The sequence below is a fragment of the Strigops habroptila genome, chromosome 8, assembly GCF_004027225.2.
Source record: "Strigops habroptila isolate Jane chromosome 8, bStrHab1.2.pri, whole genome shotgun sequence".
In the NCBI taxonomy this organism is placed as follows: Eukaryota; Metazoa; Chordata; class Aves; order Psittaciformes; family Psittacidae; genus Strigops; species Strigops habroptila.
Window position 1 is genome coordinate 40,719,254 of NC_044284.2, and position 18,284 is coordinate 40,737,537.

The window sequence follows — 18,284 nt, forward strand, 5'->3', positions numbered from 1 at the left end:
ATTCAGAGCCTTAAATAATTCTGGATTTGTATATTATTCCTTCTGATTGATTGTATGTGCATCACCCAGTGTCCATCTCCATGGCTAATGCTTTAACCCTGTCATGTGTGCAGGTTCTAAAAACATTGCTGTTTGTAATCCGGTTTAGCAGGCAGCACACCACTGGATATGAAAGCTGTCATGAACCCCTGTGCAGACTGGATGTAAAGCTAACCAGCAACTCAAGCCTATCTTTAGTGATTTAGAAAATTAAGTTTGTTGGGTCATGTTCCCTCAGCTCCTTCACAGATTTCATATGTGTCAAACATCTTGAGTGTTAGATACCTCAGAAGTACATTTTGGTTTATGTGAGCTAATTGTTCACTTTGTTGTTATGGACTGGACTTTTTAAAAGTTTTGCTAGTTTGGCTATGGAAACCCCCAAGCCTGCCTGTTGGCATTTTCCAGCAGCAAACCAGGCACCAGAACAGGTAAGTGCTTGACACAGGGCATTGGAGAAACCTCTCTGCTGATGTCATGTTGGTACCCATCTTTCCACCTGAACTACCACAAAGTCATGCTACTTAACATCAACCCAGGGTAAGAGTCATGATGGCAGACAGAGTATTTCTATTATTCTATTCTATAGAATATAGTATATTCTATTGTGGTGTTTATATGGTAAATGCAAGAATTGCAATGATAGCTGTTGCTGAAGTTAGTTCCTTCCTGTACTCCTTAATAAGAGTACACTGATAATGATTTGGAGAGTATTGTCAGTTAGTTGGTGGTTACCTTTCATTACCTTAGTTGGCTTTACAGTGGCATTTCCAGTGTTTGAGAAGCCACATTTGAAAATATATTCACAAAGCTAATATTGTGTGAAGGAATTGCTGAATTAAAGGTAGTTTATTCACTCTGTGATAGGGAAGAGCAGGACAAAATAAGGCCAACAGAGTCAGAGCAATTAATTTTTTTAAATATATACAGAATGAAATTATAAGCCAAATTCCTAATATCCTTTGTGGAGACTACAGTTGGTAGGTCTTATTTTTGCAACAATCTGCACTGAGGATGTGCTTCTTTACAGTTACATAAAAATAAAGGCTGGAAAGTTTGAATATATGCACCTGCTGTTTGGGCATAGTTACCAAGACCATTTTTGACATGTTGGTCAATTAACATGCCTATGTACTATGACTATTTTTGCTCTCTCTATAATGTTTAAGCTGCAGTTGTTTTGATGCATGCAGGGACCGAATTTAGCTATAGAAGTCTGTTCTGGTGGTAAACCCCTGCTTGAAGACTGCAGGAATAATCCCTTCTCTCCCCACTCCCCAAATATGAAGTACTTCAACTGGAAAAGGAGTGGGATGATGGAAAGGTAGTTTTGCCTCTGAAAACAAACAGCATTTAAAACCTAGATCAGTAGCTTGCATATATTTCAGATGGTAGCAAGCCCAACCTATGATGGTGAAGAAATGGATGTCAGAGTGGGGATAAGCACTTCTTTATTTACATAGTTGAAGGATGCTCTTGCAGAAGTTGTTAGTGAGGTAGGTCAGTGCACTTGTCTGTCTTCAGGGGCTGAAGCTGGTGGTCATCTGTGGCTCCAGAGGATTTCCTCCCAGCTTAAGCCCCATTTATGTTAGTGGCTTCACAGCTTGGCGCGATGGTAAGCCCACGGAGAAGCCAAACCTGTGGGAGCAGCTGTGTCATAGGTCAAGGCCAAGGCCTTGCCTGCCTTATGGAAACCAGTAAATCTCTAAAAATCTCTCAGGCAAGTGCTGCCACTCACTACAAACAGGTCTCTCAACTGTTATGACTTTCTGCGCTGCAAAGTAATTGCCAGAGTGTTTACCTTCGGGTTATACATTTGTTTATTTGCACCAGTGCATGTTGCTAAAATACTTGGCTGGCTCATGGTGGCGTTGCTCACAGCTGTGTGTGGGCTCGCTTAGCTGCTGTACACACTTGGCTAGCTTTTAAATGTACATTTTTATGGCCCTTAAAACTTGGCACGAGTTGTGTTTTGTCGTCAACAACAACGAAAGATTGCAAGTGAAATTAAAGTCTGGCATCGCTGTTCTACAGGTTTATTCGTGATGCATTGAAATGGGGTTTTCTTGCTAACTTTTCCTGGCATCCCTCCAAAAACCAGCATCTCATAAATTTATATTATCTCTCTGCTCAGCTGACAGGGCTGTAGCAGCTTCTTATGCAGATCATGGGAACAGCATGGAAGAATGAAGTGAGGAGACTTTCAAGTCGGGAGTTTGTAGCAGTAGAGAAGAGAAGACTCCAGGGAGACCTTATTTGTGGCCTTTCAGTTCTTATAAGGGGCCTATAAGAAAGATGGGAGAGACTTTTTAGCGAGGTCTGTTGCAATAGGACAAGGGGTAATGGTTTTAAACTAAAAGAGGGGAGATTCAGGCTGGACGTGAGGAAAAAATTCTTTACAACGGGTGTGGTAAAACACTGGCACAGGTTGCCCAGAGAGGTTGTGGATGGTCCATCCCTGGGATCATTCAAGGCCAGGCTGGATGTGGTTCTGCGCAACCTGATCTGGTTGAAGATGTCCCTGCTCATTGCAGGGGGTTTGGACTAGACGACCTTTGAAGGTCCCTTCCAACCCAAACTATTCTATGATTTTAAGTTTTGCCACGGAGTTAGAGGGTGGAAATCTTGAAGAGTTTTTCAGTACCTGCCTTCAGAAGCTAGACCATCACAAACGCAGAGCTGAGTCAGTCTGCATCACTGCAGCTTTGCCTATAGTGGAAGGTAAAGGGCTTGGAAACGCAGAGCAATGCTGGTATAACAGTTACAGCATGCCTTGGCACAGAAACTTCAGATCAGGAAAATGAGGTGCTCTCTGGCATTTAAATGTGCTGGTATCACCACTGTGCTTGTTCATAGATGCACTTCAGTCTCAGCATAGTGACAGTGAAAATAGCATACCTTGTTGATTTATTTGGGACAGGTGAGCGTTCTGTGTGGTCACTGGTATGCATTGCCAGCTCAAAGCTTGTGAGCTAAACGTGTCAGCTTTGCTCTCAGGAGCTCTAATTTGGGCTTGGCAACTTATCTGTTTTCCAGCCATGCCAATTCCACACTCCAGCAAGCCTTGCTCTTCCAGTCAGTCTAATCCTAAATGCAACAGTTTTTAAGGTGCTGTTTCATTTGTCCTCCGTGTAACTTCATGCACTAAATATTAAGCGGTTAAGTAAGTCAGGCGCAGTGGTCTGTGCTGAGCCGAGGAGAAGTGATATCCACCTGCAGGAAATGTTGCAGGGGGAAACAGATGCATCTTGGTGATAGGAGATGGGAAGGGGATGTTAGGTCATTAATTACTTAGCCTTGCATAAACAAAACTTAATATTTTGACAAGTCTCTAATTTAAAGGGAAGGAAAAATCTTTCATCTTCTGTGCTATTTAGCTACATGTCAAGTTGGGTCAATTTGAAGACATTTGTGATGCTTGCAGCTTTGTATATTGATTATTCCTCCATGAGCTGTTCCAGTGTGGTGAGTGTTGGGCTAGTTCTGAAGGGGAAAGGAGCTAAGGGAAGCTGGACTGCAGAATCAAGGATTCCTGCCTGACTGCATCCCTTCTGGTTTGTTTGGGGAGGATGCAGGGAGCAATTTGTTTTGCTTTTCTACATGTTAAAGAACTCATTTGATGGCTTGTAATTGGGGATTTAATCTGTGATCTTCTCAGAAGTGGTGTTTTCTTCACCTGCTGTCTTTATGATTTAGAAGAGAGGACTTGGTTGAAAACCCAAGTGTGGTGAATAAATGTTTAGGGTTTCTCATGGGTTTTGGTGCTTGTGTGGGGTTCGGTTGGTTTGGGGTTTTGTCTATTTTTTTTAAACTCTTTTCTGCCCCTCCTGCCCCCCTCCATGTCTTGGCAAATGTTTTAAAAAATGAGAAGCTGGTAAGTTTGTGCTTCGTCCAAAACTAATTTAAGATTGAGTAGTTCAGTCACAGGAGGTTTCAATTCATCTTTTTCTCAATATAAGCTATGCGAAAGATGAACTAAAATTTTACACATTGTAGTACGTTTACTCAAGCACCAGACAATTTTCAGAGAGCGAAGGAGCATTAAACATTAATTTTTATCATCAGAGACAGGTTCTCCCTCCAGCTGCTTGGCAACGAAGCTTTTTTCCTTTTTTTTTTTTTTTCTCTAATTGGCTGGTAGTATTTATTAAACAGCAGATACTCTGAGGAATTTCCAAAGCTTCATGCAGCAGAGCTGGGTAGTTTTTTTTGGAAAGCTGAATGATGGAGAGTGCCCACACAGGAGGCTGTTGCCAAAGAATTATCTTCATATGCTCAGTGAAAATGTAATGCTGCTTGTGTACATTTTCTGTGAAATGTTGTCATAAAGTTAAGAAAGATTGTTTTCCCAATATAATCCTAAAGCTGAAATACAGTTCTATTCCAACATAGCAAATCTGCATATGTGCATAAATTACTTAAATATCTAGGAGTAGTGACATATATGCTGTTAAACATGTCAAATTGGATGATTAAATGACTGGATTGTTAGGAAGAAAATAGTAATTTTCTGAAAAACCCCATAATGAACGATTTGGCACAATGAACTGCAAACACTACCAGAAAAACTTCTTCTGAGGAAAATTTGCTAGCTGAGGATCACAATTTTATGCAGAAGGTATTGAAAACAGGAGATATAAGTGAAAATATTCCAGATTTTCTAAAGTTAATTGACAAGCTCCTTTCTTCCACTGAAATTATTTTACCTGCTGACAGCTAAGTGGGTGGCTCTGTTCAGTTAGGAATCTCGCATAGCCAACATGTTAGCAGTCGCTGCTGTAAGCTGATTTCTTTATGATAGTGAGACCATGCAAATGCTTCCCAAGATAAACTGCTGCTCTGAAAGGACTTGAGTTCTCGCATGAGTAAGTGGACTGCAGATCAAGGAGAAAGTTCTGCTACATTAATTACTTGCTTGCATGTTATGTGTACACAAGAAATGCTGGAGCCAAGTCAGACCAATTTTAACTCCATGGCACTGGATTAGCGGAGACGAAGGATTTGTTTGGGCATCATCTTTGCTCCTGATGATGTGTATAAGGAAGAGAGAGTCCAGTTTGACTCAAAGCCCAGGCTAAAATTTTTGAGCTAGCAATTTGAAAGAATTGTTTTATTGGTAGACTAAGCAAACTTGTGTATCAGTGATTTTATGTCAATAAACATGTAAGCCTTGTATGCCTTTTTAGAAGCATTTTGAGAAAGACCATTTTGCGCTCTGTAGAGTACACTGAAATTTCAGCTAAGTGAAGGCAGCTGGATAACTGTTTTCTTTGATCATGAAATACATTCATCTGAGCAGTGGTAACATGAAATCAAAAGTGAAATCAGAAGTAAAGACCCTTCTTAACATTCTTCAGACTTGAACTAAACTGACTTTGATGTTCCTGGACTACATGTTGAGTGCTTATTGAAGCCTGTCTTTTTCTGTATTGTTAGGTCTGTACAGAACTGTGGTCCAACCCCTGACCACACCAGTAAAAATATTTTTAAGTAGAAGTTAACCCATAACTGGTTTTGCATGTTGCTTTGTGCTGTAACTTAATACATGGTTAATCTTAATGTGCTTTCTCTTGCTGAAATGAGTGGTCTGTGTAAGTCAGTGATTGATACAATGCAAGGTGTATTGGGAAGGAGGTGAAATGATCTTTCTGTACAGTCAGGTCTCTACAGGATAGTGATGAAAAAGAATTAGGATGAGAGCAGTCCTGGTGATCATCTCTGTCCTCCTGCAAAGACCAGTGTCTCGCCTAGAGCTTCATTCTGTGCAAAGTGCTGTTGTGCTAAATCTCTGCTTCAGAATAATGTTGACACAGCTGGTGTCATATTATCTGAGTTGAGTCATTCCTGTTGGTCATGCCGAGTTCTCTGATACGGCATAGAAGTCCTTTCAAAATGTTGTTTCAAAACATGGTTTGTATGAGTGCTCAGCTTGGTTGTTGCATTTCAACAGGAGTTAGAAAGCATGCTAGAAACCTATGGCAAGCAAATCCCAGGATGACTTCAGCTTCAGCACTGTCTCTGTTTTCTGTCCTCTCCTGCCCTTCTGTGCTCCCAAACCAAAAGTAGATGTAGATGTGCTAGCGGAAACTTGTACAAGCAAGACTTGCAAAGCTGACCAGAAACCTATTTCACATTCTCAGTTTTCTCTGCTGATTATGGCTTGTGCCATTAGAGTGAACCACATCGTCATCTGTTATATTTATTCATACTTATTTCTGAAGTTCCATAAAGCCTACTTTACCAGACTGACTAATTCAAAGCATTTGTTCAAAGCACTACTGCCACATTAGTAGTAAAAGGCTCAACAAGGAAAATGAGGACTTGTTGCTGAAAGGGGTGGGTGGTCTGAGCAGACCCAGTTAAAATTGGGGTCCTCAGTGCTGGTTTTGCCTCAGCCTTCAGAAACAAAGACTCCCAGGCCTCTGTGTTTGGAGAAAGGGATCAAGAAGGAGGAAAAACTACCAGCAGTGGATGAGTGTCAAGTAAGGAATTACTTGTAAGAGTTCAACCTGTGCAAGTCCATGGGATCAGGTGGACTGCATCAGAGGGTGATTAGCAACCCCTGGGATCAAGAAACAGAAGACAAAAGCCAGCTAACCTTTTCCTGGTGAATTCTATTGTCTCATTTCCACGATGGGAGTACTCATATCTTTGCACATGTTCACTGTTCCTCGTGCTTCCTTGAGAGATCATTGCTGTGGATAGAAATTGTAGCGGAGTTCTTGTTTAGGTATGTTTTGTTATTTAAGACCTGTACTCTGAGCAGCATGACTTCCTGCAAAGCACAAGAGTCAGCATCATTATTTTTAATGCAGAATTTGCACTGCAGTGTCTGAGCTGTTCTTGCTTCTGAGGCTATTTGTTGTGAATTCTTAAACATCATGATTTTACATAGTAGGTTTTGTTGCTTCTAATTGAAAAATGTAACTTAACTATCTGAACAGAGAGATTATTTCTTGACGTGATGGAAGTAATTCCATCCCTCTTCTAGGGAGTAGTGATACCCTTTTCCATATATATACATAAGTAAGGAAATTTTTGCATCTGCAACTGTCAGGAATGTACTTTGGCTAATGAATGCAGCCTAGCTTAAAGGCAAGATCCCGTAGTGGGTCAGTAAAGCTTTATCGGTCTGCCATACCAGATTATCATTTTATTTAACCAGAGAAATAGTTTTCATTGTCACTTGATTGCCAAGGGTCTGTCAGCATTTCCATTATAAACCCCGCATTTTCAGGGATTTGAGTAGACTTGAGATTTAAGTGTTCTGGTCTAAAACTTGGCAGGCATGATCTAAGTTCACCAGCGGATATTTTCTTTATGAGATTTTAAAATAGTCAGCTGTTTCTTAAATTGTAGTGAAGGCGAGGGATTTTTTTTCCTCTTGGTTAAACAGATAGGACTATTTTTTCCATCTCATTTATGCCAACTAGATTTATAAAAATAAAACCCTATTCTCTTGAGTTTTGTATTTTTAATTTTTTTAAAAAAGAGGGGGAGGGAGAAGAACAAGGAAAATCTGCCTGCTGTTCTGTTTGCCAGAGGATCATGCCTCAAAACCTTCCCTTTGCTTTGGTCTATGTTTAGTGAAATCCTACCCACTCTCTCTGTCTCTTTTCTCCTCCCCTTTACTTATTTCCCTTCAGTGTATTTACAGTCTCACTACATTTAATTTGCAGCATTTCTTCTCCTTACTCCATTCCTCCCCTTTGCCTTCCTCTCTGGGGCTTCCAGTGCTTGATTCTCATGAATCTGTCTGTTTTACCTCTCTCTGAAAGGCAACTCTGAGGTATTCTTAAGTGATACAACATACCTCTGATAGACACTCTGTTGTGTATTTCTTTAGACTTAACTATATGTAGAGAGAGAGTTCTATACTAAAGAACATAGCATACTTAACTCTCAGTAGAATATTGCAATTTTTTAACACTTTTCGCAGACTTTGCTGTGACTCGACTGAAGTATTCTCTCTTTTTTTCTTTTCTTTTCCTTTCTTTTTTTTAAACCAAATCTTTAATGTAGACTGAAAAAAGTGAAGTGTGATTGGCGCAAAACACCACTGTGGGTTTTCATGGCTGGGCTCTTTTAGTCATTTCCTGAAAGCTTGGTGCAGAAATGTGACAGCGCAGGAAGCAGCAGCAAGCTTAGCAAGGCTTCATGTACCGTTAGAAGTCGGTTTGCTATAGGTCAGGGCACATCCTTCTTGCTGAGATGTAGAAATACCTGGTTCTGGGATTGATGCTCAAGATCTTCAGGAAGAACCTCTGCTGTATTGCAGTTCACAGTGGTGAACAAAGCGACTGGTGCTTTAAAATGGTGAGTGAGGAACTACATTTATATGACTGTTAAGCAACAAGGGAGGCAAGTTAAAAGCTGAAGTTTAAGGGGTGGAAAATGAGTGCTTTCAAAAAGCACTACAGTCTTTCTCCCAGGACTTTCAGAAGATCATTGTCAGAACAAGATGCTGGCACTGCTACCTTGAAGGACTATCACTGGTACCACCAAATGAAAAGCAAGAAGATGAATAAACAAATGAGTTCTGACCCAGAGAGACCTCTCGGAGCATACAGGTGGCAGACACATCCTCGTCTTCCCTGGAGGATAAGCAAAAGAGAGGGCTCATGTAGTCTGAAAGGGGAATGCAGTGATCCAAGTCTTGCCAAAAGTTCTGCTAGCATGGGTGCTACCAGTGCTGATGATCTCCACAAAGACCCAACAGAGATGCTCTTCCAGGCAAGGACTAGACCATTTCGGGTTCCATTCAACCGCTCTCTTTCTGAACCCGTGCCACATGTTGGAAACAGGAATGCAAAGCCATTTCTGCAAGCTGTGCATTCAGTGGACTCTGAACAGCAGGGCTATTTCATCCGTGGCATCTTTTCCTCTCTCTCAAGTGGCTTTTCAAAGATAATGAATCGTAAAGGGGAGCCTGGCAGTGAGTCAGTAAATGAAGGGAAGACAGATGATGATCAAATTTATTTGAATACAGGTAATGAACTCATTTTTGTTCTGTTTCTGTTTGTGTAACAGGTGAGTGTAGTGAGACATTCTTTGGGACATACAATAATTGTTTAAACTGTTCTTTAACTTAGTTATATTAACGTGGCATTGGCAACTCTCTGATATGCTATCTTAATTTCGAAAAAGCAACTGAAAAAGGGCCTTTCCTGTTAAGGAAGTGGTGTGAAATGTTTTGATGTGTACTTAAAAACTTGGAGGTCCCTTTAAAACAAGCATCATCTGGTGGAAGCAGTAGCAGTTCTTTCTGAAAGGCACCCTCTGTGTGTGGTATATATAGTCCTGCAAGCACGGTAGCCTCTGCGGTGTTGTAGTGCCCCAACTGAGATATCAAGCCTGCTACTGTAAATGTAGTACAAGGGAGAGAGATAAATTAAGCTGTCTTTTAAACAGTGTTCAAGACAGTGGAACAGATCTAGTTCCTCATACCAAATTCACCGTTTTGTAATTAACTAGCTAAACTGATGTCTGCTCTCTTAGTAGGTGCCAAGGACAGCAGTGTTGCAAAGGTTTAGCCAGCTGTGGTTGAGATTAGTGAGATGCCAGTCTGAGATTTCATTTAAACCTACTCTGCTGATAACAACACTTGTAAAGCAGGGTTAAAAAAGAAAAGGGAGCAAGGGGAGGAGGGGAGGAAGGAGAGAAATTTGCCTTCTGTTCTCTTGGTCTTTCCTGTAACTTTCTGTCAGGCTACCCAGCCTGAACCAGGTGATTGATGATGCTTTGAAAAAGACTCGTGAAGTTTTAATTTGTGATAATACCAAAATTAAACCTTCTTTCTCCCCAAAACCTCAGCACTTTCCAGAGTTCTCCAGATTATCATATTAAAAGCCCGATAACATCTGGATCTAATTGAGACTGCTGGACAAGTCATCAGTAGTCAAAAAAACTGACCTTAGTAGTAGAGTAGTAGTAGCAGTAGTGAAAGAAGAATATACTCAGTCTACAGGAGTATTCAGTCTTTCAGTCACAGTGGAATGTCCCTGACAGGCTTATGTTTGCTACTAGAAGAAGTCTTTAAACCAGAAACAAATGGTCAAAAAGAAGAAATAACTAAGTAGGATTATATCTGTTCAAACCCAGTTGCATACAGTCACTGATTTGTGTTTCTCCAAGACCTTTCTCAATTGACATTTGCCTTCATGACAATTCTTAAATTGTACAGAACACATGTCAGGGAGGGGAGATAGTAATAGAAGTACTTCCCCCCACACACCTCTTGTTGAAGGCTTTTTGTTCAGGGTTGGTTGGTTTGGTTTTTTCCTTTCCTCTCTGATCATTCACATTAGAAACAAAGTTTTATACTGCAGGTTCCTGTTGTTGTTGAGACCTCCTGGGGGGCTGCATTGCTATTGCAGACTGCTTGGGACAGTTTTTCTGTTTGGTCTCTTCTGCCCCCTGCAAGCTATATTGGAAAGGTATTCTATGTGATATGAGCATTTTGGATCAAAACCTTGAAGTATATGAAGAGCATACTGTAGTTCCTTTTTTGTCCCTGTTCTGATGCACTTTAATACCAAATGGCCCTCACAATTCGTAAGTGTTGTCATTTAGCTGGGTTATTGGGATGCTTTGCTTTTAGTAGCATGAAAAGTAAACAGAGGAAAAGGATTATTTGTAAGGAGCCACCACTTGGTGAATACTTCATGTCAGTTATGGGATGATGACAAAGCCTTTTGGCTCATTGGCGTCGGAGAAACCTCTGTCTGAGCCTGCCAAAACTGGTTTTGCAAAAAGAGTCACAGTTCAGGAACTGAGAGAAAAACAATGAGACGTAGATTAAAAGTCCAACTCTCTCGAGGGAGGAAGCTATAGCTGGGAAGGTTCTTGGCGAAATAAGTTTGATGCAGTCACCCACAAAATTGCCTGAAACAGGCAGGTCCTGCTTGGGCTGCTGTCATGGGACCTCAGAGCTTTTGGTAGGATGAACACCTCTCTGGAGTTTCTTTTCAGCCTTTGCCTTCTCAAAGGTTCAGCCGCTGATCTTCAAGTAGACAACATCTTAGGTTTAGGAGAACTAGTTCACCCTGTAAGACATAGAATTATAGAATAGGCGGGGTTGGAAAGGTCCCTCCTGGCGCCACCCCCTGTGAGTCCCTGCTCATGTCAGCAGAGCTGTCGACTCCTGGGCAAGGCCTGGCAAGGGCTTGAGGCTCCAGCGGTGGCTCTCGCCGCTCAGAGCTGAGGCTTCAATCTTCGGGATTGGAGGCGGCCTCTCTGGGGATGCTCACCTCATGCTGCTATTTGGGACACAGGACAACTAATAGCTTACCATTGTTTTTATTTTTCCTTAAAGGACAGCTGCTCTTGCCAGACTTAGGTGGAGCTTCTGGGTAGAGTCTCCTGCCCTACACAGTACTGTAGGCTGAGACCTGATAAAACAGTGGCAAAACTTATGAACTACTGGAGTTTAGATCTTGGGTCCGAGGGAGTAACTTGCAGAGAAAAGGCGTGAGGGAAATACAGCTAGTCTGTTCTTCAGCCACAGTCTAGATGCTTGATGTGATCAAGCATCACAAGATGCATCAAGATCTAGATGCTAGAAGTAATCAAACCTTCTGTTCTCCTTCCAAATACCATGAGGAAGAGGTGTCACCCAATTGTCCACTGACAGTTTTAGTGCTTGAGTGGGCAGAATGTATCTTCCCATGCCTGCGGTCCCGGCTGCTGTTCAAGGAAAAATCCAGTAAAATGGATTCTGTTTGCCTCTCTCCAAGACAGGCAAAATTTGGGAATCCTCGGGCAACTGAAGTCTGTGGTAAAAGTGCTCAGGCGCTTTACTAGCCAAGAGATGGTGTGAGACATGGGGTTTCTCCTAAGTATGCAAACAGTTGAACTTGAAAAAGCTTGATTGAAAGTCTCCCAGCATTTGGACAGAAATTCTTGTCACTATGACTAAAACCCAAGAGGATCTTTTCTGTGTTGTTAAATGTGCAGTGGGAGAGGCGTGCTTTGGAGTTCGATCAAGAGAACCTGGACACATGCTTTCTGTCTCTCTTCTGTCCAAGGAGCCAAGCCCTTTCCTTCCACACGTTGGCTCCATTAGAAGTATTTCCTCTTCCCTCTGAAATGCTTGCAGATTATAGAGTTTTTAAAAGATTATCTTCCTTCTAACACTTGCCTGGCCTCTTGTGTTTTGCTTCATCTCTGCACTAGAATTGCAGAGGCTGGGTCATCTGCATGGGTTTGTGTAGCAATCGGTAGAGTTTGCTACTGGTCTTTGTAAGCCTAGGGAAGGGCAATCCCCTTCTTCAAGAAATGGTTACCTCCCAAAAGAGGAATTCTTGTTTTGCTGGCAACTTGAAGAAGGAAGTGGGATTTCAAAAGAAAAAGAAAAAAAAAAAAAATCTGGGTATTTTCCAGTTGATCTCACAGTCTAGGAAGCATGTGCAGACACCGCTTCATCAGTTCTTGGCCGTAGAAATCCCTGCTGGATGGACTCACTCATCCTTTTTGGTGATGAAAAGATGCTGAACCTTGGGAGAGCAGCCCAGAGCTTTGGCAGGGTGCAGACACTCCCTGAAGTGTGTGGCATGCTTTCTGCAACACACTACAGCCCGGGTTTTAGGAGGAAGAGGACAGGCAGAGTGGACAGTTGGTGGGAAGAGCAGAGCTCTTTCCAGGTGTGCTGCGTAGGTCTTCACAGGAGAAGCTTGGGCTGGGTTTGGTTGTGAATGAAGTGCTTTTGGTGCATAGGTGCTGACTTCTAACCACTTGTAGTGCCAGGTGTTTTGAGCCAGCATTTACATTATCATATGGAAAGCCTGAAGGTAAAATGATTTATACTTAGTATTAAGTTATTACTTATAAGAAATCTAAGATCATTTTAACTTCTAGTAAATATATCAGCTTGTGGAAGGAGAAGTATCATTCTGATAAGCTTGTTGACTGTGATCATACCATGATTTCGGTAGAAACAAGAAAAGGAGCTGTGCAGACAAAGCCTTGGATCCAAGGGTTGTAGGTGAGCTGCTGCCCCTTTTTTTATGGTTTCTGAGTATTACCAGTGACCCCTTAACGCTGTTGAGAATGGGTTTGTGAGAGAGTTCTTGGGTAACACTCATTTCACTGTTCTTTCTTATCTGGATCTGAGGGCAGTGCACGTTTAATTGTAGATTGATGACAAAATAATTCTTCAGTTGAATCAATTACCTATGTCTTCCCTGGGTATCTCTGTTTTAGTTTTGGGCGGAAGGGTGAGGGAATGAGGGTAAACACTGAATTCTTTTATTTAGTGTGTATTTAGCTTTCACAGTTGCTCTCTTGTGACAATTTTTAAAAAGACACTTCTTCAGAATTATTTCCTTTTCTTTCTTCACCTGGATAAAGATATGTTTCTTCGGTCTTTTAATTTTGATTTCATGCTTTAATTCGTTTATAGAGTTGTTTTGTGCCTAGAGTGAGAGAGAATATTTTGTATCTTTGCTTTTCTGCAATTGATTTTAGGGTGGTTTGTATGTTTTGTTGGTTTGGTTTTAGTTTGTTTGTTTTTAATAATTCCCCGAAGTTATTCAAGCTCTGTCCTCTTTTTAATATCTTTACAGTCTAGATTCATTGAGTTCTATTTCTTGTATCTTTCCACATAAATTTATTTAGAGATTTGGGGTTTTTTAATATCTCAAAGCCAAAGCCGTTCCACACTCTGTTTCTTCCAGCAGTTCCCAAAATACAAAACTGTTTCTTCCTGTCTGATATGGGAATTCAGTATTTATTACTCATTGGAGCAGCTTTTCTATTTTCATGTTTTTAAAAACAGTTTCTCATTTTAGAAGTCCTTCTACTGACTCATGTTCCTCCACCCCCAAATCTCTTTGCTCTTAAGTAGTTTATTTTTAGTGGGATTTTATTAAGGAACTTTCACACAATTGAGCTTATTCTGTAAGTGCTGTGTAAATGTCAGTTTGTATGCCATCTGCTACAGTCCCCTATGTTTCATTGCAAGGTGTAGTCTTAATGTTAAAACTCATTCTTCTTTAATTGTCAGAACAGATTCAACATAGCTGCTTATACCTAATCCCTATGTTGCATTAAAATGACTGTAGTTTTTTGTAGAGTTATAACTATGAAAATAGCATGTTGCAATCCATTATCAGTCTGTCTTTTTTAAACTGTAGTATGGCTTTGTGGTAGTAAATATTGTGTTACATGGTGTATTGAAAATTACAGGGAGGGTAGGGATGCACAGGGGAGTGTTTCTGGCATTTGGCAGCTTTGAGTATCACCTAAACACCCCACCACCACCCTGCACCCCAAAGTATTTCCTTTTGCTGGTGAACCATGCCCGATTCCTCCAAAACACTATAGTGTTTAATATGGGCAGTAGGCTAATACTATTCAGCTGAACATTTATCGAACAGAACACAAAATAATTAGCCATAATATCTGAAGCTAATAGAATTACGCTTATCTGGGTGTCTCTGAGCAGGTAGTTGTGCTCATTTCAGTACTGACTGTTGATTTTCATTTCTTTAAACCCGAGACCATTTTGTCTGAATCCAGAAATTAACATTCAGTGGGATGAATGAGGACATTTATATTTGTAAGAGCTAGTTTCTGACTCATGAAATCATGGCAAATGAATGGCAGAGTCTCGCATTCCAGGTTGCTTTTTGTTGTTTTTGTGGTCCGTATCTGTCAGGCTGTTGGGATGTTGTACTTTATGCTGCTGTGCAGAGGAGGCTGACAGCTGGTGCATGCAGGAATATTATCTCTGACTACCTTGATCATGAGAAATTATTGTGTGGGAATTATCTGAGGAAAGAGTAATTGTGTCCTAGAGACGTCTTGTCTCCTCTGTTTTCTTTGCAGGAAGTTACGGGTTTGAAGAGATGCAGCTTTCTTGGAGGCAGCCAATGAGTAAAAATGTGGAGATTAGGAGAAAGGGGTCCTGGTGAATTAAAGATTTGGGATTTTGGTGGGAGAAGCTTTTGCTTTGATAACAGGCCAGACAGGATTGAAAGGAAGGGGCTGGAGGAGTTCAAAGAATGTTTGCTTTCCAGAGAAGGAGCTATGTCTGGAGAAGTTGGATTTGGAGTCTTTGGCAAAGCTTCGTGTTTCGACTGTTGAGTCTCCGGAAAGAGAAACTTCAGCCGCAAGACCCAGTGAACAGGATCCCTGGGAGGTCAGCGGGAGATGCTCATGGTCTAGGGGGTGTCTGTGGCATGTTGGCATCTACCCCACAGCCCAGGACGGCAGCTGGTCCTTGCCATTTCCCCTAAGGGGTAAGCGAGCCCAGGCTTAGGAACTATGAAAGAAACTATATTCTTCTTAAAGATAGGCCTAAAGCGGAGCTGTCAGAGCAGAAAGGGGAACTGTATGCAGTGGTTCAGCAATCATGGAAGACTCAGTCCCTGCTAAGCTTATTCAGCACTGGAAATGGGAACCTTAACTCTTGTAGACATGTACATTTAGGGCCTTTAGCGAAAGGGTAAGTTCTGCTGTGGTAAAATGTTCTTCAGACAAAGCTCCCTGGTTTGCATTTCAACAAATGTGGCCCGTAATGGAACTTGGCATGAGATGAAAATTGCCTGCGTGCTTACACAGGGAGAGCTTCCTAGGCATGTTGACCCTTTTTTTCCTTAAAATAACAAATGCAAAGGAAAGTATTTGGGGTTTAGGTCTTTGGGATTTGGTTTGGGGTTTGGTTTGGGGTTATTCTTTTTTTTCTTCCAAATAACACGTGGTGTAGATTTGTAATGCTAACAGTATGTGATTTAGGACTCAAAGCATTGGCATTTTAGAAGTAAACAAACATGCACAAGATTATCTCTTTGCTCTTATTTATATCATTGCTCTACTATAGAGTTATTTGATAGTCTGTTTTAACTAAGTAACTTGTATTATTGTCTAGCTGTATGCTTTCTGTGGTGATACTTTCTCTGTGGTAGTTACTCAAGAGGCTCTTTAGACTCTTCTGAAATAAATACTTCATAATCCTGTAAAACATCATTTGTTTAAAGGAAGCTGTTTATGTAAACAACAGGCTAATGCATGAAACTCTTGACATGTTAGCATTGAAACCAACTGTCCCTGAGTGGTTTTGTTCTTACTATGAGGAAAGTTGAAGCTAGACATCTGGTCTTCTGTGGGCGAGAGAGATTTTTACAAGTTACAGGACTGCTTGTTCAAGTGAAGTTAAAAAATATTTTGTACAGAGAAGGTGAAAAAACTTACTGAAATAGCTAGTTTCTCAAAGAAGCTTGTATTTGAGAGAGCAGGCATTCTCTGTCTTTATTCCTTGTGGGGAATATGCTGGTCATTTTAATGTGTGCATTTAGTACAGGAGCATCCTTCTCAAAACCCAGTTTGTCTGAAGACTGGTGCAGAGAGGAGCCAGATGGATGTGAGAACAGGTAGTGAGCAAACATGCCTTTCTAGCTCAAATGCATGTATTTCTGTCAGCTACCACCACACATTGCTATTGATGCTGTCTATGGGGATTAGAGTTATGTCTTGGTTTAATAGTTCCTTGTCTTTGTAAGAGGTTTGAAATCTAGTTCTTGAGATGTGTTTCTTTCACAAAGCTCTCTGATTCTCCTCGTCTTCCCTCTCCCCTCATCACAGATATATCCCTATTTCTAAAATGTGGGATGCAGGAAAGTACACTGCCAAGTCCAGTGGTAAGTTGTAAGCAGATCAGTTTATTCATTTTGTCTGGCTTTAGCTTTTGCATGTTTTATAGGAACTGAAGTGCTTTCCTGCATCCCATACTCTGACAACTCCCAAGCAAAACCTTAAAATCTTCTGAGATTATTGCATACTTCTGTGATGATGGTATGGTCAGATTTCTAGTTGCATCTCACTCATCCAAAGATGAGTTGCTGTAAATTTTCTTCTACTCACATCTGTGAGTTTACAATGCATTTTCATAGAAAAAATAAAAGCCCCTTTAATGTAGTCACACATAAGAGCAATTTTCCTCAGTCCTTTAGTGACACAGATGCTTTGGCAAGTGGTTTTAATGAATTACTACCAAAAAATCTGCCAAACTTTAAATTCTCACAGTGTGACTCCATCTATCTTATCACTCCTATTAGCTCTGGCTGCACTTGTACATGAGAAAAGACAGCAGCACTGCTCCAGGTAGTGCCACTGAATGCGTGTGAGGGCAATGAGTGGAATACACAGATCTGAATAGCTCCCGGTTGCCTACAATCATCCTCACTCAACCAACGCTGCTTTTAACATTACTGATCAAGTATATTGGCAGTGTCTTGTATAAGTAGACTGCCTTAGTAACCAGTTCCTCTGAGTTTTATTAAGCAATGAAGCCTTGCATGTTTACTATAATAAGGTGCTAGTGTTTTCCGGCTGGGGTTGATGAGCGCAACCCCAGCTTAGCAAGGGCAGGCTTCTGGCTGCAGTGTGGTTGACAGCAGGTTTCATGTCATCCCTCCTGTAGCTTGATAAAACAAGTGTGGTTCAAGCCACCGAGTCTTGAAATGACAGTCTTTTCCTTTGCTGAGATGGTAGTACTAAGGGATACTGAGACTTATTTTTACCAAAAATTTTGAAAAGGAACAGGAGAGGAAGGAATAATCAGTCAGCCTGCTGTGACAGAGCCAAATCATTTGTCTTGATGTTGGTTTTCATGATTTCTGACTGTGACTTCCACCCCTACTTGCTTGTCTAACTGTCATGTGAAGGCTTGACTCTTTTTTACAATGTCTCAGTGTTAGAGATGACCTGTGTCAGTAAAAGCCTTTTAATCCTGAAGACTTGTAGAAAGCATGGGGCATCTAGGAAATCTTTGAATATTCTGGCAGGGTGGGAGGCGAGGCCCTTGTGACTTTGTGGGGTTAGGCATTAAGAGGTTTATATATCTTTTACTGTTAATCCATAATCTCAAGGAAATGGCTGAGCTAGTCAGGCTGGTACTTCAGAAAAGTCAGTGGGCTAGCAGTGTACATAATTAATAATAAAGCAAGAGCAAACCAACATATGTCAGTAAAAGACTGGGCAAATTTTTCTTTACTGAGGTCCTGCAAAGGCAAATCTCGTACATGTCCAAAATCAGTTTGGTGCCTTCCTGCATGCTGCTTAGGTGCTGATGAGTGCAAGTCAGGGTTGGGCAGCTGGAAGGTAACTGAGATGGGCAGCCCTGATGGGCACTGCTGACTAGGCATCTCTGCTTGGGCTCTGCCCCAGGCAGCTTCCAGGCTGGGCTAGCCCTTAGGTCTATCCATAGAATGGTAGAATCAACTGGATACAACAATGCTAATGACTTT

The 18,284-nt window shown here is 41.2% G+C and overlaps 1 protein-coding gene across 5 annotated transcripts in view; it reads left to right on the top strand.

Annotated features, from left to right (window-relative positions):
- Nucleotides 1-18,284, top strand: part of RASAL2 (RAS protein activator like 2) — a 186,766-nt gene that overhangs the window by 51,271 nt on the left and 117,211 nt on the right. Inside the window, exon 1 of one of the 5 annotated variants that reach the window (XM_030495123.1) lies at nucleotides 8,218-9,028. The exons of the other annotated variants lie outside the window; for them this stretch is intronic. Coding sequence (XP_030350983.1) covers nucleotides 8,434-9,028 — 595 coding nt within the window. The 5' untranslated portion in view covers nucleotides 8,218-8,433. Of the gene's footprint in view, nucleotides 1-8,217; nucleotides 9,029-18,284 lie in introns of those variants that run through there. 5 annotated transcript variants of the gene reach the window in all.